General features: G+C 39.9%; 2 protein-coding genes and 2 pseudogenes across 7 annotated transcripts; 1 reads left to right on the top strand and 3 right to left on the bottom strand.

The window, feature by feature from the left end:
* Positions 1–552: 552 nt before the first annotated feature.
* Positions 553–1,791, bottom strand: LOC148732682 (uncharacterized; annotated as a pseudogene).
* A 4,260-nt stretch (positions 1,792–6,051) lies between these two features.
* Positions 6,052–17,859, bottom strand: LOC111325500 (uncharacterized). 5 transcript variants are annotated; one of them, XM_022929329.2, is made up of 5 exons: positions 17,808–17,859; positions 17,260–17,309; positions 10,050–10,131; positions 7,935–9,922; positions 6,052–7,635 (listed from the first exon to the last, which is right to left on the bottom strand). In XM_022929329.2, the coding sequence occupies exons 2-5, from the start codon at positions 17,260–17,262 to the stop codon at positions 6,226–6,228; spliced, it is 3,483 nt and encodes a 1,160-aa protein (XP_022785064.1). In that variant the 5' UTR covers positions 17,263–17,309; positions 17,808–17,859; the 3' UTR covers positions 6,052–6,225. The 5 variants fall into 5 exon arrangements, with proteins under 5 accessions (XP_022785064.1, XP_088614713.1, XP_088614711.1 ...); XM_088758587.1 differs by lacking the exon at positions 17,808–17,859 and adding an exon at positions 17,545–17,801; XM_088758585.1 differs by lacking the exon at positions 17,808–17,859 and adding an exon at positions 17,462–17,560.
* A 2,197-nt stretch (positions 17,860–20,056) lies between these two features.
* On the bottom strand, positions 20,057–21,840 carry LOC111324977 (uncharacterized; annotated as a pseudogene).
* A 430-nt stretch (positions 21,841–22,270) lies between these two features.
* On the top strand, positions 22,271–25,657 carry LOC148732681 (uncharacterized). 2 transcript variants are annotated; one of them, XR_016000776.1, is made up of 4 exons: positions 22,271–22,719; positions 24,170–24,309; positions 24,933–25,163; positions 25,485–25,657. XR_016000776.1 is itself a non-coding variant. In XM_088758974.1 (3 exons), exons 1-3 carry the CDS (start codon positions 22,377–22,379, stop codon positions 24,975–24,977), a joined length of 528 nt encoding a protein of 175 aa, XP_088615100.1. In that variant the 5' UTR covers positions 22,271–22,376; the 3' UTR covers positions 24,978–25,441. The 2 variants fall into 2 exon arrangements, 1 of the variants encoding a protein (XP_088615100.1); XM_088758974.1 differs by lacking the exon at positions 25,485–25,657 and having other exon boundaries at positions 24,933–25,441.
* Positions 25,658–26,363: the final 706 nt, after the last annotated feature.

Here is a 26,363-nt window from a genome sequence, read left to right as displayed (position 1 = left end):
ACTGGATGAGGGGCTAAATGTGTGATTAGCCCCAACACCAAGAGAAGAGATAACGTGGACGTTGACGTTATACAGATTTGCTGCTGCATATAGAGGAAGCTGATCCCCAAACGTCTGACTGCATCATGTTTTAAAGCTAATCGCCCCCGAGTTTCGTATTCCGGGACCAGCTCTAACAGCGGGAATCCATCGTGATTGAGGGGACTACCTTCCAGGTATTCAACTATCTCGTCCCTCAAAGTTTCAGGAGATCGTAAGATACGAAGACCACTTAACTGATTTGCCAAAGCTGCAAATTTGCAATCTCCATTTCCAGGAGGATTGTACGTAATTACAACTCCTTGATCCTCTATTATTTTCCCATAGTCTTCCTTTTCCATAGGGATAAGAAATTTAGCATGGTGGTTTTCTTTTTGCTGTTTTGAAAGCCTGGCCACTCTTTGTTCTTCTCTACTCGTAAGGTTAAACTCGTTAAATCATCAAATGCCAACCACTTCTTCTCGTTTTTTCCGCTTTCGGGAGACGTGTACGATACTTTTTAAAGGTGCCACTTTAAATTTTTCTTTTCAATGAACGCCTCAGCAGCGAAACGCTTATTTTGAAGCCGTCCTTTACCACGAAGGCACACATACACTTTCCCCCAACAGCATATTTTGAGGGTGGATTGGTTCTTGCATACGCCTGTTTCATTCTTCTTCTTGCTGTGGCGGTGTGGGCGTCCTTTTTAACGACTGATACGTGGTTTTGTAGGCGCTTTCGATCCGCATAGTTAGGGTTACATTTTCTCTTATTCTTAAGCAGTTCTTTTTCCATTCCTGGGGTCGATGCCCTATCAAGTGAATTACTTCTTCGAGCGAACTAGATCATAAAAAGTGTCTTGTATGCTAATACCTCCTTTGGATCTTCATTTAGAATTCGCTGATAATTACTCAGATTTTCCGCCCAGTTAACGCCTTTTCTTCCCATTTTTAAGACGTCGTACTTTGTTTTTGATCCAAGTGGCCTGTGGCTTCTCTCAACCTCCCCTTGTGATTGTGGATGGAAGGAAGGGTCAACTGTTATTAGCTCTATGGTCACCGCCTTGGTCACTTTGAATTACGCGCGGTGGCCCGTGCTCTAAATAAATGTTTTCCAGTTCGTCAGAGATGATCTTGCTACTTTTTTCTCTAACTTCACGCAACCAGACGAACCGACTAAAAACGTCCATTACTGCTACTACATACCGATATGATTTCTTATTTAGAAACACTGTTCCACCCTTGCCCATGTCCACTAAATCCACCTGATACCTCGTTTGAACATCTTGAGCACGAATGGGTTTGAGTGTAGCCTTGTTAAGAAATTTAGCATTTTTTCTGTAGTGAAGCGTATTAGAGTTCAAGATATTTTGAACTTCAGCTCGGCCTAGCCCAACAAACGTATGTCGCAAGTTGCTCACTAGCTTTCTTGAGCCTGATCTATTAGTGCGCTCAAATTCTTGTGCCACAAGTTTATCGACCTCAGAGAGTCAAAGCATTCGACGTCCCCGGTGATACAGCACATCTTTCTCTTTTTCCTTTTGGACGGTTATCTCTCCTTTCGCTCTCCAGTATAATACGCTGATCATTCTGCGCTGCTTCATTCTTTTCCCGGTGGAAGAGGCTCCCCATTAGCAATCTTGATCACGCAATCGTAAATCTCATCGGATACTGCCGTTGGCTTTCGCTTACCTTGCACTTTCCTTGCACGACAAATGTTAACCGACACAAACCAAATTAAGGTAAAAACGACGACAACTCGTAACAATTGCATCTTTTCAGGTTTCCAAGCTAATTATCACCGCTGGCCTACTACATGCTATTTATAAATTCCTGGTCGTATAGACTACATTCAAGTGTCTGCATGCTGTCTAGACATTAAGTAACCTGGGGTTGGGGAGTTTTCTACCTTTCGCATTTTTTGAATAAATCTCTTATGTTAGTTTTTGTCTCAAATTGAAATGCGTCTATTCTGAGCTCTCCGTTTATATGGATTTCTTTTTTGATGGACATATTTTTTAGTAATAATAGTTTCTGTAGATTGTTTTCGTTTGCCGCGGCTTCGTAAAAATCGTTTTTTGTCGCATGCTTTGAATAGGCATCCATTGTGTGGTCATTACCTCTAAGTAAACAATGTTCAACTATTGCCAAAAAAAAGGACTTTAAGCAGACTGAGCAAAAGATCCTGAAATGTGGTGTAACTCCTAACTAAAACATATATGATATATTTAAGTTCACACAGCAACCAGGTGGACAATTCATAAACCGGGAATTCCCTTGAGACCTATCGTCTCCTTTGTTAATTCTCCGACTTCTACCATTTCTAGTTATCTTGGGAGGATTTTGTCACCTGTTGTTGGGAATACTGATTTCACTGTCAAATAGTCTTGCGAATTTGCGGATTTCATAAGAGATAAAACTCTTAACGCTCGTGAAGAATTGGGAACCTTTGTTTCCCTCTTACTAAAATCCCAGTTGATCTTGCCGTCAGAGAAGAAGCTTTCTTAGGGCGAAGACTTCTTTGCCTGTGGAGGATATCATTCATCTGCTTTCTTTTTGCCTCAAAACCACGCAATTTGCATAGAACGGCACTTACTATAAACAGGTTTTTGGTACAGCTATGGGTTCGCCCGTCTCTGCTCTCATTGCCAATATGGTAATGGAGAAGTGGAACAAAGGGCTTTAGCCACTTCACCGGTTAAACCCTTGTTCTGAAAACGGTATGTCGATGATGTTATTTCTGGGGTATCCGAAAATGAAGCGGAACGTCTCCTCTTGAATTCAGTGGAGCCATCTATTCAATTCATCCTTGAACGTGAAAAGGATAGACACTTGCCCTTCTTGATTTAAATGTGTGCAGAGCGGAACAAGGGAAATCAGAGACAAGCGTTTATCGTAAACCGACCCAGACCGACATTAATATCTCGCTTTTGACTCTCACCACCCTATTTACCATAAAAAGTCCGTAGCTAAAACTCTACTCAGGAGGGATGACTGTCTACCGTCTTCACTTGATTCCAAGGTTGAGGAGTAAAAATGTTTCCGATGTTTAAAAGGCAAATGGCCATACAAAAACATTTCTCCGTAACTGCCATAAACCAGTTACAACTAGTGACACTCCTGATGAGATGGTACCGGCGACTGGTTTTGTTGTTATTCCTTACATCTAGGGTGTTACGGAGCTCATCAAGAGAATTTTGAATAGCCGCAACGTTAAAGTTGCTCAAAAACCTTTCCATACTTAGGGGCATATTTTTGCCAAACCTAAGGATCTTACGAAAGAACAACGAACCGATGCTATTTATTCTATTCCGGGCAATGATTATGATCACGAGTATATCGGACAGACTAATGATCAGTTTGACACATGTTTGAAAGAGCATCAAAAAGCTGTCTTCTTTTGTGAAAAAGAAAATTCAGCCCTGTCTGAGCAGACATGCCTAACTGACCATACAATTGGGTGGGATAATTCTAAAATTATCACCACTAATCGCCGCTACCACCAGTGAAAAAGAAAATTCGTTATCCTAGATCTTGCCACTTGATATAGCTCAGTGCTTCACTTTCCAAAACATTCTGAGGAACTCTGTGGATAAATCTACCTACTTTAACGTGTAAGCTCTCAATTTCACACAACTTAGCAATAGAACAGGTGCCCCAGACAGATATGCAATATGTTACTTGTGGAATTACTGTACCAAAGTAAAATGTTTCTAGTAGTTTGGGTGATAGATATCGCATTTTTTCAGTACATGATACTGACTGCTTAATGATTTATGTATCTTCTCTAACTGATCTCTCTCTCCTTGTCAGTTTGTTGTCAATCACCACACTCATTAATTTTGTTCTGGTTGTGTAGTCGATTCACAGGCAACATTGAATCATTCCCTTTACAACATGGCATGCCAGGCCTTTACAACATGGCTCCTGGGTATATCACATCACTTCTCAAAGAGCGCAGTCAAAGTGCATATGATTTAAGGGGTAAAAGGAAATTACAGATACCAGCGGTGAAGACCACAACTTTTGGACTTCACCCTTTCAGGTATCTTGCTGCCTCTGCATGGAATAGCTTATCAGATGAATTAAGAATGTCGGACACTCTAGCCGCTTTTAAACGTGCCATTAGGAGTTCTATATCTAGTGGGGATTAGTATATAATTAATTAGCAGTTTTATATGAGGTTTTATATGAGTCTTTCGATTTTAAACTTATTGTCATTTGTTTTGTAGCTATATTTTCGGAGATACTAGCACATCTAGAGCTATTCATAAATCCGAATGGAAATAAAGTTTATGTAGGTATGTATGTATGTATGTATGTTCCCTTGAGTACATAATGTCCTAACGCATCCAAATATAGTCAAAGGGAAAAATATTTGATTAATAGAACTCGATCGGTGCAAAAATCGGACCAGGGTCGCTTTGTAATTAGTGACCAGCTTATAAATCGGTGACGATTTATAAGCTGGTCACTAATTTTGGTCACTAACCTTTTGGTTGCTGAATAATACTTCTTACAGTTAATCTGTAGGCGCACATACTTTTATTGATTGCCACAGCTTTTAAAGATGCATGATGAACGAAGGGTAGTTGGAGAAAGTAGGCCGTAAAGCAAGATTGTAAATTACATGACCCTACCGTTGGGGCTCAGTCGGCTGATGTTTTTCACCGAAAGATTGATTTAATCGCCGCCACGATGGGCTTTGTGTTTCACATTATTTGGGCTGATACGCATCCCAAAGCCATACAGCCCAAACTTGACTCGCTGTGTTCCTTTTGCTGTTGCAGATATAATTCTTTACACTTTTCCCACAATATACACATTTCCTTGGAATCTGTTTGGGCCTTTTAAGTCGATTTAAATCTTCTACAGAAGTTGGGACTTCACTATAAACGGTGAGGTTCTCACCGGTACCTTTTTCCATCACGTTCATTCTTAGAATTGGAAGTAAAGATAATGAATTTGTCGAATAAAAGTTGAATAATTAGATAAATAAATCAGGTTTTTTCTCTATGAAACGCTTGAACCAAATATTTACATAATCATTATTCAAGTAGATGTCGGATGTGTAACGTCAGGTTTTTATCAGCTCCTCGGCGTTTTTATTTGAGGTGTGGTCACGGTGTTTATTTTAATTTGGTATTGCACAGCTTAATCTTGTCGACAAATAAGTGTGATCAGTCAATTGATTAACGCCGGGCCCCAAATAAACGCCGGGTCAATAAAGCCGAATTTTGAATAAATGCCGTGGGTGTCTAATCAAGAAAATAGCCTTGAAAAGAAGAATATAGTGATGTACTTCATCCTTAGGCAGTGTTACCTTCATGTGTTCATTGGACATCGTTAAAGCGCTATATATTATAATAAAATAACTGGTATACTACGCGCACTCTAATTGGTTAGCAACCTGTGCACTATCATACCGGTAAACTCCCGCTTCTTTCCCTATTTCTGATACGGCAGCACCATGTTCGCATGTGCTTGTGTACAAAGAATTGATTTCTGCATTAAACAAAATAGCATATGTCTACAGATTCAAACATCTCAACTGCGAAAGAGCGTAATCGACAACATTAATTGTAAGTGTCAGTACACAAACCTTACGAAGTCTTCAGCATGAAAATTCCCGATTTAAAGACGCAACACGGTTTACGCCACCATTGGTCAAGCTAGCGAAGTGGCGCCTTACGTGCAGTAGGTAATCGCGGCTGTAATACCATCGCGGCCCTGTTGTTTCCTTCGCGGCCCTGTTGTTTCCTTCGCGCAAGCTGTTGTTTTATTACTAAACCAGAGACGGAAGACAAACAAATGACAGTAAAGTTCATCGTTTGAATAAAAAAGCTACAAATGGCCTCTCTCCGTATTTGCTACCGTAGCAAATACTAAGCTTCGTAGCAAATACTTACCAATGGGTATTTGCAAATACCCACTTATCGTAGCAAATACCCTCACGAATCTGACTCTTTCTCACTCTGAAAGACATGTCCCATGGGTCTATTATTACTAAAAGGACAAATAGAAACATTCACTGTGATGTTTATGCTTCAATTTTTAATCTCGTGATATCAATTGATTACACCAATGACAAATATTTAAGAATTTTTAGCTACTCTGCGAGCTCGAGTAAGCCTAGTGATAGGTATGACTGAGACAGGCTGTACCCTGAACCGGACATTTTGGCGGCCGAGAAATTTCCAAATAAATCTTAGGATATTATCCTCGTTAATTTCACTTCGACGCTGAACCCATTTTTCAGATTTCTAAAGCGGACAGTTTGGCCACTGATTTCCACGTTGGGCGTGTAATTTTCAGGTGTGCCATGGACTTGTGTTTCGGCAACAGTTGTTTGTACCAGATTCCTGAGCGTTACTGATACACTCTTTTCTGTACTTGCAGAGGTGTACAGCAAACTTTCTCCCACATCTTTTGAATTTGTTAGAGAACCTGCACCACTCAAGGCTAGGTCGGGATATGTTATCGCGAGATGGATGAAATGAGTCGTTTCCTCCACCATTATAAGGCAATCTCCGGAGCTCACTGCCGTTATTGGCCCCTCATCTGGCAAAGCACTCTCACTTCTAAACATGACGTAACTTGTAACAGGATGACTGAGGGTTGACCACGACTTGGGTGATTTGAGAAATTGGACAACGTGTGCACGAGCATTCTTCCTCAAGACTTTGTAGACCTCGCTGTTCGCATTGTCTTGGGCCGTTTGTAGGTCACTAAGCTCTGCATGATGCGATGCAGTCGGTATCAAGACAGCATACTCGTAGCTAGGGTTAGCCGAGCTATGTTGAAACCACGCCGTACCATATCTTCCGGATGTGCTACTTTTTCCATCATCTTTTTTGGATGTCTGCGTTGCAACGGTGACCTTTAATATTGGACTACTGTTCATGGGTATGTAATAGAAGTTTCCTTTTGCGTCTGTGAGAGTAGTGCTTGAGGATGACGATGGGCTGTGGTCGTAATCAGCCGAAGCGATCTTTTGTGATCCGTCAACTTTGATGAAAGACGAAGATGAAAGCTTGTCTTGAAATAATGATGTTTGAGCGATTTTCCTGTTATTTCTTCGAAGTTCAATGTTACTTCCTAAGCCAACTAAAAGGTTTTCAAACATGAACACTGACTTTTTGAATTTAAATCCGATGTTCCCTCGCCAGTCTGATACGTCGTATCCCGGTTGATCAAAATTCATGCCAAACAGTCCGTTCTTCGAGGTCATCGTCCCCTTAAAAGTGAGTCCTCCTGCAAATTTGCGTTTATTGTAAAATCTCCCTGTTCTGCCTATATTCAAGTCATCTATGTTTGGATTCCCCAGGGCAATGGTAGTAGCCCCAGGAATTTTAGACCAATCCCAACCGTTTTCAATATCGTGATGCTGAAGAGCTGTTTCATTATTTGCGATAAGGACGGCACCATGACTGGCAAATAAACCAAGCACATTTTCGTCCGCTGAAGTTTCATAGTCCCAGACAAAGTTATTGAAACCTTTTACAGTCACTGCCCAGTTCTTACGTCGATGTACAGAAAGAGCGGCGAAGTTCTTAGACCAATGACCTTCAGGGGACTGCTCTTGCGAGTTGCCTTGTGATACGGCAGTGGAATTAACCTATTAGCGCAAAAGCACATGAACATAACATTTTGAGCATGTTTCATTTTGAGAGACGAATACTTCTTGGAAGTTTAATTTCATTGTTTAGTTACATTTCAGTTACGGAAAATGATGTATGCAATGCATAGAAGGTGCTGTTAGCATTATGTTGGAAAGCAAATAATAAAACCTAACTAAATTTTAAGAGTACTTAAATTGATTTACTCTAGGTAAACCATGCAACATTAACATCAGTCAGTTAACCGATCTCGAATTTATTTACTTAAAAGCTCCATAAAAAGGAGAACGATACTTACTGCTTCCATTATTTGCAGGGATCCCAGACTGTTAAAATAGTACTTTTTTTTGGTTGGTGCTCCATCTTCCAGATAACTGTTGACAGATGAGTCATTGTATAACCGCAGGAACCATTCTGGATTACTGAAACTACTTACACTTACTCCTGTTGGCACTGAAGTCGGTAAAGTAGCTGGATAAGTCACGCTGATGTATGCATAGGCAGGTAGATTCTTCACAAGAGCCATGTTCGAGTATTCCGGGTAACGTCCACTTACACTGGGTGGAGTGGAGTACTTGACTGCCATGAGTCGCAGTGCCTCTAGTCCTCCTTTGATATGGTTCACACTTGTTGAAGATAAGGCGTACTCAGTTCCTCCCAGAAGATATTGAACTAGAGCTGCATTATGAAGGGCCGGTGGACCGTAGGCTGATCCATAAAACGATTTGTGGTGATACACCAAGTAGTCTGGTTTTATTAATCCTCCAAGACCTTCGTTGATAGATAACGCATTATTCTGCCACCGATTTAAGGCATCCATGTCACGGATTTTAGCTTTGATTTCATCATCCGTATCAGTGGGCATCACAAGTACAATGATAAGTCTATACAGCATAAGCGTGATCATACGGTCAGCAGTTGTTCCTTTAAATTCAAAAGATGGCGTTTGGTAGATCTCACCAAAGTCGTTGTACCATTTTGCTGACGCTATCAAATCCAGTAATCTGCTTTTGTTCAGAGGATTACTCAGCGAGTCACTGAGGAGAAACAGAGAGTGCATAAACCCAGCACCATCAAGGTTCATTTCATGGTCAAGGGATCCCAAACCACTGCCATCTCTAAATCCCTGATCTTTTACGAAATCAAGAAGGTTGTTTATCCTACTCAGCCGATGGCGGTTAAGGGTCTCTATTGCAGCCGTAATTTGATCCACAGTCAGCGTAGAAGAGCTAGGCAGGTACAATTCAAAAAATGCCTTCATGTTAACGTTCTTTCCTGCAATGGTCTCTATCGCTCTTGCTCTCTTACCTGCATTGTTTAACTTTGACCGCTGTTCTGTGGCAACGGCTGTAATCTCGTTTGCACGTGAGCTTAGATGGTATTCTAGTGCTAATGGTAGAAGATATTTAACCATGATATCTCCGAACTTATCATCAGGTTCACAATTTCTGCAAAACAAGGGAGGTCCCACGATCTCTCCAGTTGCTGGATCAAAGGTTAAAGCATCATACTCATCATGTGCTCTCTTGAATGTTTTTACAAGGTTCTTCCATCGTTTTTCCAGAGGGCTTCCACTGGGGTAATTAGGTGACGTTACAGTCTCATCCGAATACCAGTTCTTTAGCCGGCTTTTGATATGATCCAAATGGTTTCTTTTTCTTGCATCAATAGCACTAGGTGACGCAGGGATTGTTTGCTGACTCCACCGATAGGTCTGTTGCCAAAAATCTGTTTTGTCATACCAATTCAAACCGAACGGACTAATTGGGGGAACAACTTTGTCCCTTGACTGCTTTCCAATACTACACTTAAACTCGAGCTTGTCTATAAAAATAGTTTGAGCTCCGTTTCCGATAAAATTGACTTCATCGATAGCAGTTGGGCTATCTAAGCTATCATCCGCTGTCCTGCATTCTTTAAACTCGACCCAAATCCCACGCCATCCTACAAAGTCATTTGCGGTAAAGCTTCCAACAGTGTTTGAAGAATATTTGAATTCCACTTGCAGTGTTTTTCCTGACATCGATTCTTTGTAGATCCAGACTTTCACGCCACCGTTTCTAAGACAACTGTTAGGAATGGTAAAGGTTGACGATTTTAACTGCAACTTTGAAGCGCCAGTGGTTTCCCATTTCAGAGATGATGATCCGTATTTCACAGTCTTTTTATCGTTAGAGCGGCTAATCGTTCCAGTCGATGGCGAGGCAATAGTCCGAAAGCATCCTAACTGCGCAGCACTCTCAAAATCAAATGTCGTATCGTAAGGGCAAGTTGATGGAGCTTGGGCTGAAAGAAGAAGAATATGCGCCGATTTGCATTGAACAATGTTCTTTCAGCTTTTTTATTCAAAACATCTTGTACCATATATTCTTGGGTTTGGCGCTCCATTACTGTAAAGTGGCAAAAGACTCACCTTGAATGCAAGTTTTGAAAACTGTCAGGAACAGGGGGACTATCTGCAGCAGAACCCAGAAGCTGAACATCTTTCTTTGGACCTGTCGATGGGTAATAATAATAATAATAATAATAATAATAATAATAGAAATAGTTTTAACAATGGTGATGATGATGACGATGATGATGATGATGATTATTATTATTCGTATATGTGCACGATCCTTCGCAGTAAAGCACTATTTAAGCAATAGTGAAAATCAGGCCTGTACGGGATTCGAACCACTGACCAGTGTCAGTGGTTCGAATCCCGTACCCGTACCCGAACCACTGACCAAGGTCAGTGGTTCGAATCCCGTACAGGCCTGAATTTTTTTCAGGTCTGATTTTCACTATTGCTTAAATAGTGCTTTACTGCGAAGGATCGTGCACATATACGTTTCATAACGCAGTTCATATACATGTATTTCATATATATTTGTTGTTTGATTATTATTATTATTATTATTATTATTATTATTATTATTAGCAAAAGCAGTAAAAGCGTCTGGATGCCCAGATATCCTATACAATGATTGGGCGGTAAGCCGTAGCCAATGAATGTAACGACTAAATCATGAAAACCCTAGTAATAAAAATCCTAAACTTAATTGCTGTGTATTAAAACCCTCAATCAAAATACTGAAGGTTCCACACATCACTATGAAAACACTTAAATGCAATAAAACATCTAATATCCCTTATTTCAAATCTCAAAGCGCCTCGCAATATTTAGGGAAATGTGGCAATTCCTAATCATAAAAACCTTAGTCCTAAACGTAATCGCTATTCAGTAAAATCCTCAATCTAAATACTAAAGGTTCTATACATCACTATAGTAAGTAAGTGAGTAAACACTTTATTTATAGAGGGTAGCACTAAATAGTTAAAAGCTGATGAACTTGTGGCCCTCAATTAAAGATAAGAGTAATTATTGGGTTAAATAGTAAAATGATTTAGACTACACTGTTCTTTAAAAATTACATTAAAAAGACTCTTCTTAAATGCAGAAAGGCAATCTGTACGTCTTAATTCTAAAGATAATTTATTCCATAGTCTGCAAGCTCTGACTAAGAAGAACTTTCCACCTCCTGTCTCGCGTATATACTTAGGACAAACTAAATTAAATTTAGCATACCTAGTATTTCTAGAGTGGACTTGATTATTAACTGTAAATTTTGGAATTAAGTAATTGGGTAAGGTACCTTTAATAAGTTTAAAAACTAAAGAACAACAGCCTATCTTCTTTTCTTCTTAAAAAAGAATCCATTTTAACTTATTAAATAAACGTACAGATGGCGAATCTCTATCGGCAGACAGAATAATCGTGGCCGCCCTTTTTTGCAGCTTCAATACTCTGTTCAAAGACATCTTTATCACAAAATGACCAGATAACACTAGCATAAACTCTGATTTTTCTGAGAAGCGCTATACGCTGTGAAAGCTTGTTACAAATTTTATCAACATGTTGACTAGACGATAGGTGACGATTGTAGAATTCAGCATTCTCTGCATTTTATTTCAGTTCATTAGTATTCCCTCGGGAATACGTTTTGTTTTTCTTTCCCGCGTTCGGTATAATTTACATGTTGTTAATATTCTAGCTTTTTAGTTTCATCGTTGATTTCACCGAGAGAACATCTGGTGTAGAGTTGCCTTTTTCGCGGCCTACAGCGCCGATACAATGTAAGTTCCTAGTTATTATGTTCATCGCGTTTGCTTTAGCCGCCTTTCAGTTTTATATTTCTGCATTTTGTAAGCTTGTATTTTTGTTGGTTCTTCATTAGTTCAAACCTCTCCCTCCGATCGAGCGTTTGTAATCATTGCTGTAAGCGGCCACGAAAAGACCCGCCTTTTGGCAGTAACAACTATCAATGTCCAAACCCAACAGAGCAGCATTAGAAACATTTCTCACTAGTCCATGATCCCTCCTCCTGGTTAGCTCAATCGGTAGAGCGCTGGACTGTTGTGCGGGAGGTCGAGGGTTGAAGCCTTGGCCGGACCAACACTCAGGATCTTAAAACAACTGAGGAGAATGTGCTACCTTTCTACATTTCCCACGCACGAGATTACTATATATGTGGTGGATGTCCTCTCCTGGATTTGGTGGGTGGGTGTGAGGGCCGCAAAACTGTAATAAGGTTATTACGCTTCCCTCCTTAAATAAAGTTAAGTTAAGTTGATCACTAAACTTCACTGCTGGTTGAAAATCCAACTTGGATTCAAGTCTTTTACCAGTCACGATCATTACATTTGTCTTGTCTACATTAATGGGAAGTTTATTTGTCATAGCAAAGTTTTGGATTTCAGTTGCAGAATTATTGAGGTCACCTTCAAGGCTATGCATAAACTTATAGTCGGCAAAGCAGGTAATGGTCGTATCATCAGCATACAGATCTGTCTGCGCTGTGATATAAAGTAGCAAATCATTGATAAATACGATAAAGAAAAGAGGACTCAAAATAGATCCTTCACTTTGGCTTGCACTTCCTGTCGCGCCTTAGCTATACACCCTTTAACTTTCTTTCCTTTTACTTCTTTACCGCCATCAGTGATACATGTTGGTTCCGGGTGCTCCAGTTTGAGTTGAAATCTCATCTCCTCAGCATACTTACCTGCATCCTTGATAACTAAGTGACGCCCTACTCTCGCTGACTCCTCTTCAAACATCCTTACTGCCTCCATAGAATGGATATGGGTTACCGTAGAGCCTCATAGCCGCCTTAATCTTGATGTTCTTGTATGTTGTCTCCACCGATCTTAATCCTCTACCCCCACACTTTCTGCTCATGTATAATACAGCTGTTGATCCTTGGGGGTGATTTCCCCCCGTTTACAATGATCTTTCCTGCATCTCTGTCTACTTGTTGCAGATGCGCTAGTGGCTACGTCTATGTCCACATAAAATACGATAATACAGGTAGCGCATACTGGTTAGTTGCAGCTACCTTAGCATGGTCTGAGAGTGGACTGGAGCAAATAATCGCTAATCTGCGCAAGTACTCTTTCGACGCATTTTGAAGAACCAGCTTATCTTCCTGCTTAGAATTCTCTAGTACACCCAGAAACTTGTACGTACTTTCTTCTCCAAGGCTCGTGATCGACTTCAGCTCATCAATCTCCATGTTCTCCGTTTGTTTTACGCATCCTCTCTTCACATGCACTACCGCACACTTTTTCTCGTTCCATTTCCATCCAATGCAGCACATTCCTCCCTTTACAGTTCTCATGGCTCTTTCTAAATTGCTTTCCGATGATGCATACATCTTCAAATCGTCAATGTATAACAGGTGTGTAACCTTACAGGAGATCGGTTTTGATAACTTGTAACCGTTTGTGGCTCTCAACTTCCGAGCAATAGGATTGAGGCACAGGGTGAACAATGTTGGACAAAGGGAATCACCTTGTGGCAGACCCTTCTTGAAATGGATAATCTCTGAACTCTCGTAACCCTGCTTAGATTCCGTGACGCTCAGATTTCTATGGCCTTTCTGTGCATCCTGGTACACCATGCGATCAATGAGCAGGTTGTCGACAGTACCAGGACAGCCCTGTTTAGCCCCCCTTTGGTCTCCTTGCATTAGACCACGACTCAGTAGGTGATGATTTGCATCCACAAGGAGGCACGAAGTGTACCACTTGCACAAGGTATTTAGACAAGTTTTGGTCTCTGGTTGTCTTTCGTAAATTTTCTCTGGTTGTCTTTCGTAAATTTTCGTAAATGGTTTAGGTAGCAAACTAGTTTTCCCTCCGGAAAACCACAAGGGAAAGTCTCTCTTATACGCCGCGGTTGCTTCAAAACTCCCAGCCACGTCATGATGCAAGACAATTACTTTTTTCCACCAAACATTCGCAAGGAGATCTGGGCCAGGCGCGCTCCAGTTCTTCTTCTTTCTGATCGACTGCCCTACTTTGTCGCCCGTAAGTTTAAACTCGGCTGTGGGTATCTCAGGAACAGCTTCCCTCATTGCCTCTCTTACATCCTTAACCCATTCGATTCCAGCGTTTCCACTCCCGGTTCCTTCCCATAATGCTCTCCAAAATTCACGCACTTCTTCGATATTTTCAAACTTCTTCCTATCGTCCTGTTGCCCTTGCAACAGAGTACGATCATACCTTGGATTCTCGTTTTCTCGTTGTCTTTCAAGCATTTTTCCAAAACAAGAATATACACTTCCGGGATCCTGTTGAAACTTCCTGTTCACCTGTCTGACCTCATCAAGCTTATTCCTCCGTTCAAAACTTCTCTTAAGCTTTCTCAACTTAGATTTTTCTTTTTCCATGTAACTCAGTAACGCTGCGACCGAGATCACTTTGCAGGACTTCGATAGTTTAGCTTGATTTCGCCTCCCTTTTCTTGTGATCTTACGATTGGATTTTATTCCTTCTATCTCTACTTTTGCAATAGAAATATTCTTTCGAATCTCTCCAGCCTGCCTCTTGTACATTTCTATCTGCTTATCTTCCGCTTTACCTTTTCCTGTCTGAGAAGTTTTCTTTCTCGTCCATCTTTTCACTGTCAAAAACGCCGCTACAACCGCATACAAGACACAATTTGCTAACCATAGAAAGACAAAAGGTTCTTGAGCTGGTTATTATTATTTCGCGATGCTGAGCTTATTAAAAAAAAAAATCAGGGCGTAACAACGTAACCTATGTTCCTACCGAGATTATATCTTTCTATAATATAAAACGCGAAGAAATGGTGGGAAACTAATAACACTAATTAAGACAACTCGTGTTCCTTTAAAAATCTGATTTAAAAACGACGTCCTAACATTTTCTAGAAAGACTGGCCACTGGTTACTATCAGTTTCGTTAACTATTTGCAATCTATCTTAAAGTCAATTAGACAGCAACCTTGAATGTCTGGGCGATGTGGAGCGTACTTGAAATGACCGATCTCTGCATTAGCCTTAAGACTTCTCTGTACCTAGAACCTAGGAGCATCCTGAGGGATCTTTCCATGTCCATACTCCAGCCTCCCGCCTCCCAACACATCTATGATCACGTTGTATTGGTTGATCTTATAACCCTTGTACTGTGCTTTATTATTATCCGACAGTATTAAAAGCTTATGTCTGCCATAAGATCATACACAGACTGGGGGCTGGGGCGATAAACGTGGCTCAGGCTGCGTGCAGGAATAGAATCTTCCTAAACTTTGAAAACGTAAATAAATAAATGAATAAAAATTATATAATAAAATACATATATATATATATATATATCTAATAAACTGATAAATACAAGAAACTTATGTACGAAAAATCTCTAAAAGTTATATAAATGAGCTCCTTAGCTATCTAGTGATAACTTTAAAAGTTCTTGAAATGTTCAAGGTGTTCGAAAGGACAGCTTTCTGCATTTTTCTTAGGATCCCCTCTCCCCTCTATTATATTATTATTATTATTATTATTATTATTATTATCATTATTATTATTATTTGTGGCCAGCCAATAAGTCCAATCGTATGATTTCCATTATTTGAACCCTATCACGAATATGTATTTGCCTATTGATATGCAGGTTGTGATAGAATACATGCACATTCGACATGCCAAAATAACTTTTGAGGTAAGCGCTACTTGCAAGTCCATTGATTCATTATAAAATTATGATTCAAAGCATTCTGAGAGATGATAATTATTTTAATTTATTCGTCTCTCTGGACCGAAAAAGGCGGCTCCTCTCGAATATCCTACTTTAAGATAAAAAAAAATATTAACCATTTCGCCCCACTAAATAGTTGACACGTGTTCTTCCTTCTACAGCATGAGCTAACTGGTTATGAGAGTGAACATGATAAACATCCGACGACCCTCAACAAGCTTAAAGGAAAGTAAATAACGAAAACACGAGTCAGTTTTGGCGGTTAATCAGTGACAGCTGCCTAAAAGTTCCCAGAAAACTGGTGAACATGGGCTTAAAGAATGATTCCCAGTGCGATTTAAAACTGGAAAGGTTCACTAACAATGAGTTTCATCGAGATGGATCTCCAACACGGAACTCAGAGAAATGACTGGTAGGAAATTATCAAGCCAACATACAAGATGATTTTCTTCAAAATAGGCACCGAAATTGAACAGAAAGGGATATTCCTAGTTTTGAATTAATTCAATTATTGTTGTCGGAGAAACGAAGGTTACATGATTCTCATACTTGCATCGTTTGGGTCGACAAAATTTATCGAGTTTCTGAAGTGGAAAATTTACTCATCACAGAAAATATCAATGGACACTTTTTCCTGCTAGAGAGGGAAAAAGGGAAAAAGACCATGAAAGAAATGCTAAGAAAGCTTTGAGATAATAGTCGTCAAAATGAAACAGTTCTATAAGGAATATTCCAGCTTTGGTAACCAGCAGTGATTACCTAGAAATATATTGCAAAACCCAGAATTAAGAAACTCTACAAGAATCAAGAGGCAATCGAGGCAGGTTCTTTGCCTAAAATAAACTTTCCACTTAAATTCTCAGAACACTCACACATATAAATAGAACTAAAAGCCGAAAGTTGGTAATAAAACAAAGCGAATTACAATTGAACTTAAACCTTACCTAGATTAAGTAATATCACTTTGAACGGTAAAGAACAGGCTTTCCACCTTATTAAATCTTTTTTTCAGATTTATTAAGTTCGTCAAAGAAAAGTAAAGGGTCTTATAAGTTAATTTGGAAGGCGTTAGCAAGTAATAACTAATATGTGGGTGAAAACAATAAAACTGTCTGAAAATAGCCCACACGGACAAAAAAAGGGGTTACTTACCCCGGAAATTGAAAATATTGGGGCCTATTTCTCGAAAATCCTGGTAACTTAACGGGCCCGCAAAGCTGTTCGGTTTTTATTCAAGATGGGGATTCAAAATTTTTGAAAATGATACAATAAAACTATCAGCTAAAGAAACAAAAAGGATTGGTTTGAGTGCCAGAACCTGCTTTCCTATCCTATAAACTTTGGTTTTAAAACATGGCTTCTGGCCCTTTAAGTTACCGGGACTTTCGAGAAACGGGACTATGGCCCTTATAGGAACATTGCCCCAAATCAGTTAGTAACACTTTAAAATTTTAGAAGATTCCGTCGCTAGCTTTTTTTTTTTGTATTTTTTTTTCTTTTGGCCACAGTGTTCTATAACATTTCACTAACTCGTCTGTCTCAAAGAAAAAGAGGATGACGACGGAGAATAAACTTACCATATTTGGCTGGCTCTGGTCTCTGAAGTTTGATGTTTGATAACTCAATCCTAAGTCGTTGTTTCAAAAAGAAGCAGAATCATAACAAGAATAATTGGCTAACCTGGGTGTTTTTTTTTTTTTGGCTGCAATGTTTGATAATTCTATCCCAAATTGGCTGTCTCAAAGAGAACTAGGAACACAACAGTTGTGTAAAACTTACCCTATGCCTCTTCTTTCAGGCTCAACGACCAGGCGTGAGCTAAGAATTTTGAGTAATAAAGAAGAGTTTGGTGCTTTTTATACCTTATCTTTTAATGACTCATCATTGAATCGGTGTTAAGACAGGGCAGAATTATCTCGGTGACTAGTTCGCAGGTGTAGATTCCACAAAAGGGTAGATGTCCCCTTGAGATATTTGACACTTGTCACGCTAAATTGATTTGTTCTTCCTTTGTTGAGTTAAACCTTCTTCTTACTGTTCCACGAATTACTACATAGTCTTTTTCCTTGACATAAAATGTATCTCCTTGTAGACAACTGAGATCAAAGGTATACTGTCAACGTACCTGAAAACTAGGGGAAGACGTATCTTTACCCAGACTCTCCCTCACAGTTTTCATTATTATTTATGACTGAAATATGGTAAAAATTTTTTTCTATTGTCAAGTGAGAAGTGGCCCACGGAGTGATCTCACCGGTACATGCAGACGAATAACAAACCAGGCGATTGCTATTGTCAGTTCCCGCTAAGCTGAAATATTTTTTGATAGCAACAAATCTCTCTTTAATCTTTTAATTTATTGATCTTTTCTTTATAGAGCGAAACTTTTACCTTAAAAGACAAGGAAATTGATGGTTTAGAAGAATTTCCCCGAAATAAGAAATCTGCAAATTTCATAAAAAGACGTAAAAAAGCTAAAAAACAGTGGGCGGTAAGTACCTGTACAATAGACACTCAAACCTACTGGAACTATGACAAGCGTATCTATTTACTACATTTCCATTTCCTTCTTTTTTAGTGGGCTGTAGTGCTGGCTGTCACAAGTATATCATAGGACAAGTGTGACTATGGCAAGCGTGTCCTTAACAACAGGTTTTTCAATTTTTAGTTTTGCAATAATAATAAATCGATATTGATGTCCGACAGACCGGCGTTTCGTTGACGTGATTAAAACTCATCGTCAGAGTGAAGCAAGGAATGGTTCAACAGTGGGACTTCAGAATAAACCGCATCAAAATCCTTTGACCTTCGATACAAATCGCCATTGTTTCACTATGTGGCGATAATGCTGACTTTATCATGATGATGATGAATATCATCTCACTCTGCCCCTCTCAGCTAGAGATATGAACTTAGTGCATGAAAAGTGTCACCAATTAGTTTCATACTTCTGAACTATTCCACCGCCAATATATTATAATCTAATCTTTCGCCGACAGCAAGAATAGAGTGGTCTCATCAAATCTTTATTGGGACTCATGTTTTGTCTTCTGCTGGTTCTCGTGCCAAAGTTTGTGAATAATATCTCCCTTAATTCGTTGACAGGATGACTTGAGAATGGAATTACTGAATTCGATGATCGTTTATAGTCGTAGTTTATTCTTTTATCTCTTACGAAGGAATTAAGAGATTTCAACGTAATATAACGCTGATCAACAATACCGTTTTACCCGAAAAATTTCTGCTAGTTTTTTTCCTCTTTTAATGTTGCATTCTTTAAATACAAGAGATGGAATTTTTTTTAATAACATTTCTTGGAAGACATGTCCCTTTTGTAACATGAACACCTGTCTACCCGTCAGAGGTTAACAATGCTTGCATGCCAGATTTCGGACCTACTCAAGGAAGCTATGATAAACGTAGCCTTCATTCTAAGATCATTTTTCCCGCCATTTAGTTTAGAATGTCATTCCATATTGCTAGGGGGAACAGAGAAGTTATAGAAAGGAAACAAAAACTACTCCTCCCATTGTGGTATTGCAGTCAAACTTCATTTTCAAGGCAAGTAATTTTCATTACAGTGAGCGAAGGGGAACCGGGTTCTTTTATCCTTTCTACTGGTTGAATCCCAAACGGAAAAACAAGAATGGGGTTGAGTATTAGAACAAAAATTGAACCATGAAATAAGTTGAACTCGAACTCCCGCCCCCGCCCTCACTCACCTGTTCAAGACCCTCATGTAACGATGGCCTTTTCATTGTGGAAGGTGAATTCCTGTGGTTTTGATTGTTCAATTTCTGCGTTTCTTTTCAACACATTGAAAGCTGGTGTAATTTTTCATCTTGAGAGGAAAGTTAGGATTTGAATTCCATCTTTCCTTTATATAATAATTTGACCACAAATAAAATAGAAGTCACGGTAAATTAGTACTCAGACACTAGGGAATCTTCATCGAATAAAAGGGGAAAAAAAACAGGTAATGGCGTGGGTTTTCATCTGCCTAAGCCCTAGCACTAAGTCCGATAAAAGATAAATGCAGAGGCCTAAGTTTATGGCATTACCTTACGAATGTTGTCAAACACTCTGGACAACATATCAGATACAATGAAATATATGAACTTCATATATTTCATTGTATCTGATTTATCACTTTCACGGGTTTATTACGAATCAACTTAACGGCCTGCTCCCAGTTGGCTTGTTAGCTCAATTGGTAGAGCACTGCACTAGTATCGCAGAGGTCAGTGGTTCGAATCCCGTACAGGCCTGATTTTTTTCAGGTCTGAATTTCGCTATTGCTTAAATAGCGCTATCTACTGCGAGGATCGTGCATCATGCTCTGGACATGTTTAGAGCTTGATATTTAATCTTAATATTTAATCTTACCGTTCTCTATGTCTTTTCTTTAATATCATAATAGCGATTTGAGACGTTTAAAGACCATGGTATGTTGACAGTACGCAGCTCAGTAACAAAGAAACGAGCAAAACTAATTACTTCTTCTTCTCTTAAATCCCCATCCTCATTATCTTGTAGACCTGTGTCGCTTGTGAAATTGGTTGCCTCATAAATCGCCTTTCTAACATTAGCTTGGCCTTTAAGGACGCCATCTCCTCTCTAGAATTTCTACCCGTCTGGGTTTTTGCTCTGCTCTGAGGCATAAATGTGCGGCCACTCGGCCATCTTAGAAGGGTCATCTATGTAAATTGATTTATTTATTTTATGTAAATCCTTGGCAGTTTTTTCTGGAGATCCCAAATACAGTATTCTCAGGGCATTGTTGCCACCTTTGATTACTGTCACTACATCCACAGTCCATCGGTTGAATTTGTCATTCATTCTGCGAAGGCTCTCGTTGCAGTTGCTCCCACATTCATCGATTCCCAGCTCGGTAAAAAGATTAAAACTGAGTCCATAGTCTCTATCTTTTAACTGCCTTGCGATCGCTGTCCACCGAGACACAACCGTTGTGATAACCTTCTGTGGCATAGGCCTCTGTGTGGTGATGAATTCAGGAGATTATCGGAATTAATCCCTTTGTATTTGAGGCAATGGTGGAGAATGGTCGTTAGATTGCCAAGAAACCAAGAAACCAAGAGAAGTTAGCCGTAAGAGTACAGGTCTACCCTGCATCGAAGCATTGAAGGCCCTAAGTTAGATAACTCATTGGGTTAATTACGTCACCTTCGTTAAATAAAGACAAGACAAGACAACACAACTTTATTTAGCCAGGGTGGCCCAGTCAGCTACGAGGCTGGTATCCTTTGGGGCCCTGGTTTCTATAAAATTTACATATACACATCTCCAATAAAATTACAAAGTTGAATAAAATTTGCTACGATTAAAAGAAGAGATAAAATCAGATAAAATGTCCTTTAAGAGGGCGTTTAAAAATTTCTTTGATTTTGCTTGGCAGTGAATTAAAGGCTAAACGTCCTGAATTTTTAAAAGTTCGCCCTCCAAGAACAAGATTTGTTTTATTGGGGTGACTATTTCTCCTCTGCCTAGTGTTATAATTGTGTACGTCACTGTTAACTTTAAAATAGTTTTTTAAGTATGTAGGAACGAGATTCCGTAAACATTTATATACTAAAATACATTTGTGTACTTTTTCGTAGTGTTTCTAAATCTGGCCAATTTACAATATTTCGGGCTGTCCTTGTACTTTTCTGACAGGTGACGATTTTCGCGGCTCGATTTTGTAATCGTTGCAGACTGGTGATGCTGCACTCGGGTAATTTCCCCCCAGCTGTGTCTGCGTAGCTAAAAATTGGTTCAATAATGCATTTGTATACCGCTTGAGCTGCTTGTAGAGTGAGACTGGAGCGTATTCGTCTGAGACCGAGTCGCTTGGATACTTTCTTGTGAACATCTTCAGCATGTGCTTTCCATTTCAGTTCCTCATCGAGGGTAACGCCCAAGTATGTGAATTTACTCACCATCTCTACATTGGTACCACTTATGATGATGTTAAAGTTTGCGACGGTTTCCAGCCTTTGTCTCGTCCCGAAAAGCATTCCCTTTGTTTTGTCTTTGTTCAGAACCAGTCGATTTATTTCCATCCAAGTTACAACACGTTCTAGGTCTTCTTGTAGGGCCTTCTTTATCCCCTTTGGGTTTGCACCTGAGCAATAGATGACTGTATCATCAGCATACATACTGATGTGCGTGTTTTTGAGACAGCTTGGCAGGTCATTGATGTGTATAACGAAAAGTAATGGTCCCAGCAGGGATCCCTGTGGGACACCATACTTAATGGGGAGGCTTGATGACAAGTCCTTTCCAAATCGTACTCGTTGTGTACGAGATCCTAGGTAGAGGGGCCGTAAGGGGGTTTCACGTGAAACGTGATCGGACTAATTTATTTTCTGTGATCCGTAATCTAAAAGTTTTAAAATTCGTGAACCGTGAATGATATGATTGTCGTGATACGTGAAACAGAGAAATAATTTTCCGATACCCGTGATAACAAACACGAAAACGACCCTTTTTTCCGTGAACGGCTACGAAGACCCCACAAAGGAACTCTCCAGGTGATCGCCGTGTCTATTTTCTTCAGCGTGCGTGACCAAACAATAGGGTTTCGCATGACCCATTGATCCAGAAATAAAGCTGATTCGACCTTTGACACCAACGATCAGGTCTTCAGATTATTCATTGTCTGACGTCTTGTCTTCATTTCTCACGACCCACAATGTCGAAGAGCGAAGTCAGCGAAGAGCCGTTTCGTGTTTTAGAGGGGGTTGTCTACTTCGTTGATCCCAAATCTCCTGGATCTTTCAGTGTTCTTGGGGGGAAGGAAAGGATCAGAATTCCCCTGAAAAGAGAACATAATTCCCTTGATGCCCTGAAAAGGCATATTGTTGAACACGCGGGCCTCAAGGCCGAAGCTGAGAAGCGGGGAATAGGGTCATCTACTGATCTTAAGCTGTGCAGACTAGCCAAAGGCGCAGAGGGCAGTAAAGCTTTCTCAATCAATACACAAGCGCAGTGGAACATGAAAAGGCCGCTTTTTGTCGATTCTGCAGTTTTACAAGGTTAGCGTTTTCATCATGAAAATTTGATAAGAGATCATAATTTATGACACGTGTTACTTGAAAGTCACGTGTGAAAGGTATCTGATATCCATACTTTCGTGTTAATTCTTTTAATTCGCGTTAAATTTCTTACATCTCTTAGGGCCTGTTTACATGGGGATAGGGTGACCCCCTTAGGAGGGTCACCCCTCTAGAAGTGGCAAAAAATAGCCCCCTTTTACATATAAAGTCTTGTCCCCAGGGCCATCGCGATTATTGAATTTGGCACCGAGGGAGATAACTGCGCGGTCGCTAAGTACAAAACAACCAAAATGGCGGACAAACGAAGTATTTTGGCGGTAAATTCAATTTTCCTTGCGCTTGCCTCTTTAGCTGCGGTTTTTCAGTGCTGTGGGTTCTTGCTGTCGTATCCCCTAATAGAAAAACGCCGACAAGAGCGAATGGCGCTACAGGTAGCCGCCCAGTACAATGTTGCAATGCGACGAATGAGGCATGTACGAAGGAGAGCCATTTTGTCGCCGAGGGAGAATTTGGCGGAATCCTGGTCGCACAGAGCAGTGGCGAAGGACGCTTTTCGTTTTCCCTGTGAATTCTTTGATTTTTCACGTGGCAAGCCTTCTTCCATATCTTTCCGAGTCGAGCGGCTTTCTGTGGTACTCTCGTCGACCACTAATTCATGATCATCTATGTCTTTTTTCGAAATGTCGACACTGTTGTCCTCCGACTGTTTCGAACTCTGTCCAAGCAATTCGGCCACCACAGAACGGCGAAAATATTCCTCGGGCTTATACGCGCGCGAAGCCATTACAGAGTTTCGCGGCAATCCGACAGTAAACTGAACCCACAAAAGTTGACCCTACCTGAAGTGTTTACATGGCAAAAAGTTGGCCCTCGCAGGAGGGTTACCCCACCAAGGAGATAGGGTGACCCTGCCTCTTATGTAAACCAAGCCGGAAAATATAATAGGCAAGGGTTACCCTTCTAAGAGGGTGCCCCTTCTAGAAGGGTCACCCTATCTCCATGTAAACAGGCCCTTACAATACTAGAAGTCTAGAAAAGTTTTATTCAGTCTCCCCTACATATTTTATTTGAAGTTTGCTTTATTAAGAATCGACAATTTTCTCAGAAATTATACAGAAAGTGAGTCACTGATGAGAGCCGTGATTTCGGTTAGGGTCGTTAGAGGCGATATTCAACACACCTCCTGAGATATTTCTTGATGATCCTTGATCGCTCGCTTTGCAAAAAGGGCGTGTTGATAATAATGAGAAGACCTGAGAATAGGAACAACCTAGGAAGACTAGGAAGAGAATATTCGGGCAGATTTTTTCTCGACTAATTCAACTTAAATTTAATTTTTATGGACTACGAAAGAGACTGGAGTGGGGTTTGAAACTACCCAGAAAAAGTGACACCAATATAAATATTTATTGTCATTATTTTCTTTCAGTCAATGTTCTTAAAAAGGAAATCGTCTTCTCCAAAGATTCCCCGGTGATAAATATCACAGTTGCTGGTGACGAAGAACAGGAAAAGAGCAAAGTCAGCAAACGAAAGCCAAGAGGTGGAAGGAAAAGCTCAGCTTCAAAGGTAGAGGACGACCACCTTGTAAAGCGCCTAAAACAGGGCGAAATTGTTGAGCGAAATGAACGACAGACCAAGATGTTGGATGATCTAAAGTTGGCTATGTGCGACTAAAAGAAATCGTTAAGAATTTTTGTTATTATTAACAGTCATGATTTTTCCTAAAATTTATCATTTTATTACTATGATGGAAACGATGATGATAACGATGATTATTTAAATCGTCTTTAATGTATTTAGTTAATTAGCCTTTCAATGTGTTTGTAGCTCTGGCAAGTATGTTCAATAGCACAGCGGTCAATGAATTTAGTATAAGGTGTGGTCGTTGCCAGAAATTAAAGATTGTACCAACGGACAGGACTCCGCAGACTAAAGCTCGATACTTTAAAAAAGTACGTAAAATGTTGAGCATTATCCTTCAAGCTTGTCTGTAGAAACATTTCTATTTAAAGCTTCGGAAGTTTCACTTTGAAGTATCATCATCAATTTTACTTTAAAAGAAAACCACTGGAGAAGACCATCCAGAGAACTTCTGTATTGTCAAAGAATAAAGCAGGTGTTTAAAATTAATTGTTTTCTTAAAAAAAGTAAAGATCACTGGAGGTCATATTTTTGTTGCTGCCTTACAGAACACTTTAATACAGCTTGTCAAAACGTCGAAACGAGGAAGATAATGCCAAGAAACACAATGCAACAATAGATGGAATGAAAAGAAATATGGAAGCCTTCCTGAAGAAGAGTGGAAGCCGCGGAGGAGATCAAGAAAGTCAAAGTGATAGAAGTGTAATGTGAAACGTCGGCTCACCTAAAGGAATATCAGTGGGAAATGACAGTGATCGTGATTTAGAGTTAGACAACATGTTAGAGTCTTTCACATTATTTGTAAGATTGTGATATTATACTAACCAATCCGTCACCATCAGCCTAAGTAAAACATTTCTTTTACTTTTTTTTTGTTAAAGATCCTCTGATCTATCTACTTCCCGATGTATCTTAAGGTCTTTTGCAAAATGGTGTATTTAGTTGTTGTTACACCGATAGTCACAAGACAAGATGAATCCACATTTATAATATCAGTTCTAATCGCTAACTTTCAAGATTGAATGATATCAGTTATTAAAACTTTAAGACTTCAGTAGCCAAGTGGATCGTGTATTTTTTATACTACCTTGCAATTACAGATTTCAAGACAATTGCCCTGAGGCAGCGGCGTCTGCAAACGAGTTTGGAGACGTGGCACAGTGTGACAGTGACAGAGAGATTGAAGAATTCAACGAGAGACTGAAATCTTAAGCGACTGCCCGTCTGCTGCAGAGCAAAGCTGTGGAACCGAATCTGACATTACCAATCACGACACAATCACGAGTTGAGCGCTTTCTGAAATACATTAAAACGACTGTCAACAATATTATATATATATATATATATAGGGTAAGGCGACAAGTCTTTCTCATGTGTAAGTTTATTTTCCGTGAACCGTGAAACTCGAAAATTAATTATCGTGTTTCGTGATTTGCGTTTTTTAATTGCCGTGAACTGTGCGCGTGACCCCCCGTTACGACCCCTCTAGGTAGTTCTGGAACCATGTGAGGCTTTTCCCTCTGACACCATAGTGTTCTAACTTCTGTAACAAACAGTTATGGTCAACTACGTCGAAAGCCTTCTTTAGGTCGATGAAGACAGAGCCAGTCATTTGTTGTTTATCCATGTGTTCCAAAATCTGATCAGTGAGATAAGTCACAGCAGTTTCAGTAGAATGTCCTTTTCGGAATCCAGATTGGTACACTGACAGAACTTCGTTTGCTTCAAGAAATTTCACAAGCTGTACTTGGATTGCACGTTCCATAATCTTGGAGACCAGGGGCAACACGGATATTGGCCTATAGTTACTTTCTTCGTTTCTTTTGCCGTTTTTGAATATAGGCGTAACTTTCGCTTCTTTGAGTTCTGGTGGAATTTCACCAATTGAAATAGTCAAATTTATGATTTAAGTAATGGGTTTCGCGATCACAGGAGCTGCATCCTTTAAAAGTCTTGCAGACATTCCATCTAGACCAATG

This window comes from Stylophora pistillata, chromosome 4, assembly GCF_964205215.1.
Source record: "Stylophora pistillata chromosome 4, jaStyPist1.2, whole genome shotgun sequence".
Taxonomy (NCBI): Eukaryota; Metazoa; Cnidaria; class Anthozoa; order Scleractinia; family Pocilloporidae; genus Stylophora; species Stylophora pistillata.
The sequence above is the reverse complement of the archived record's forward strand: the minus strand, read 5'-3'. Positions and strand labels throughout refer to the sequence as shown.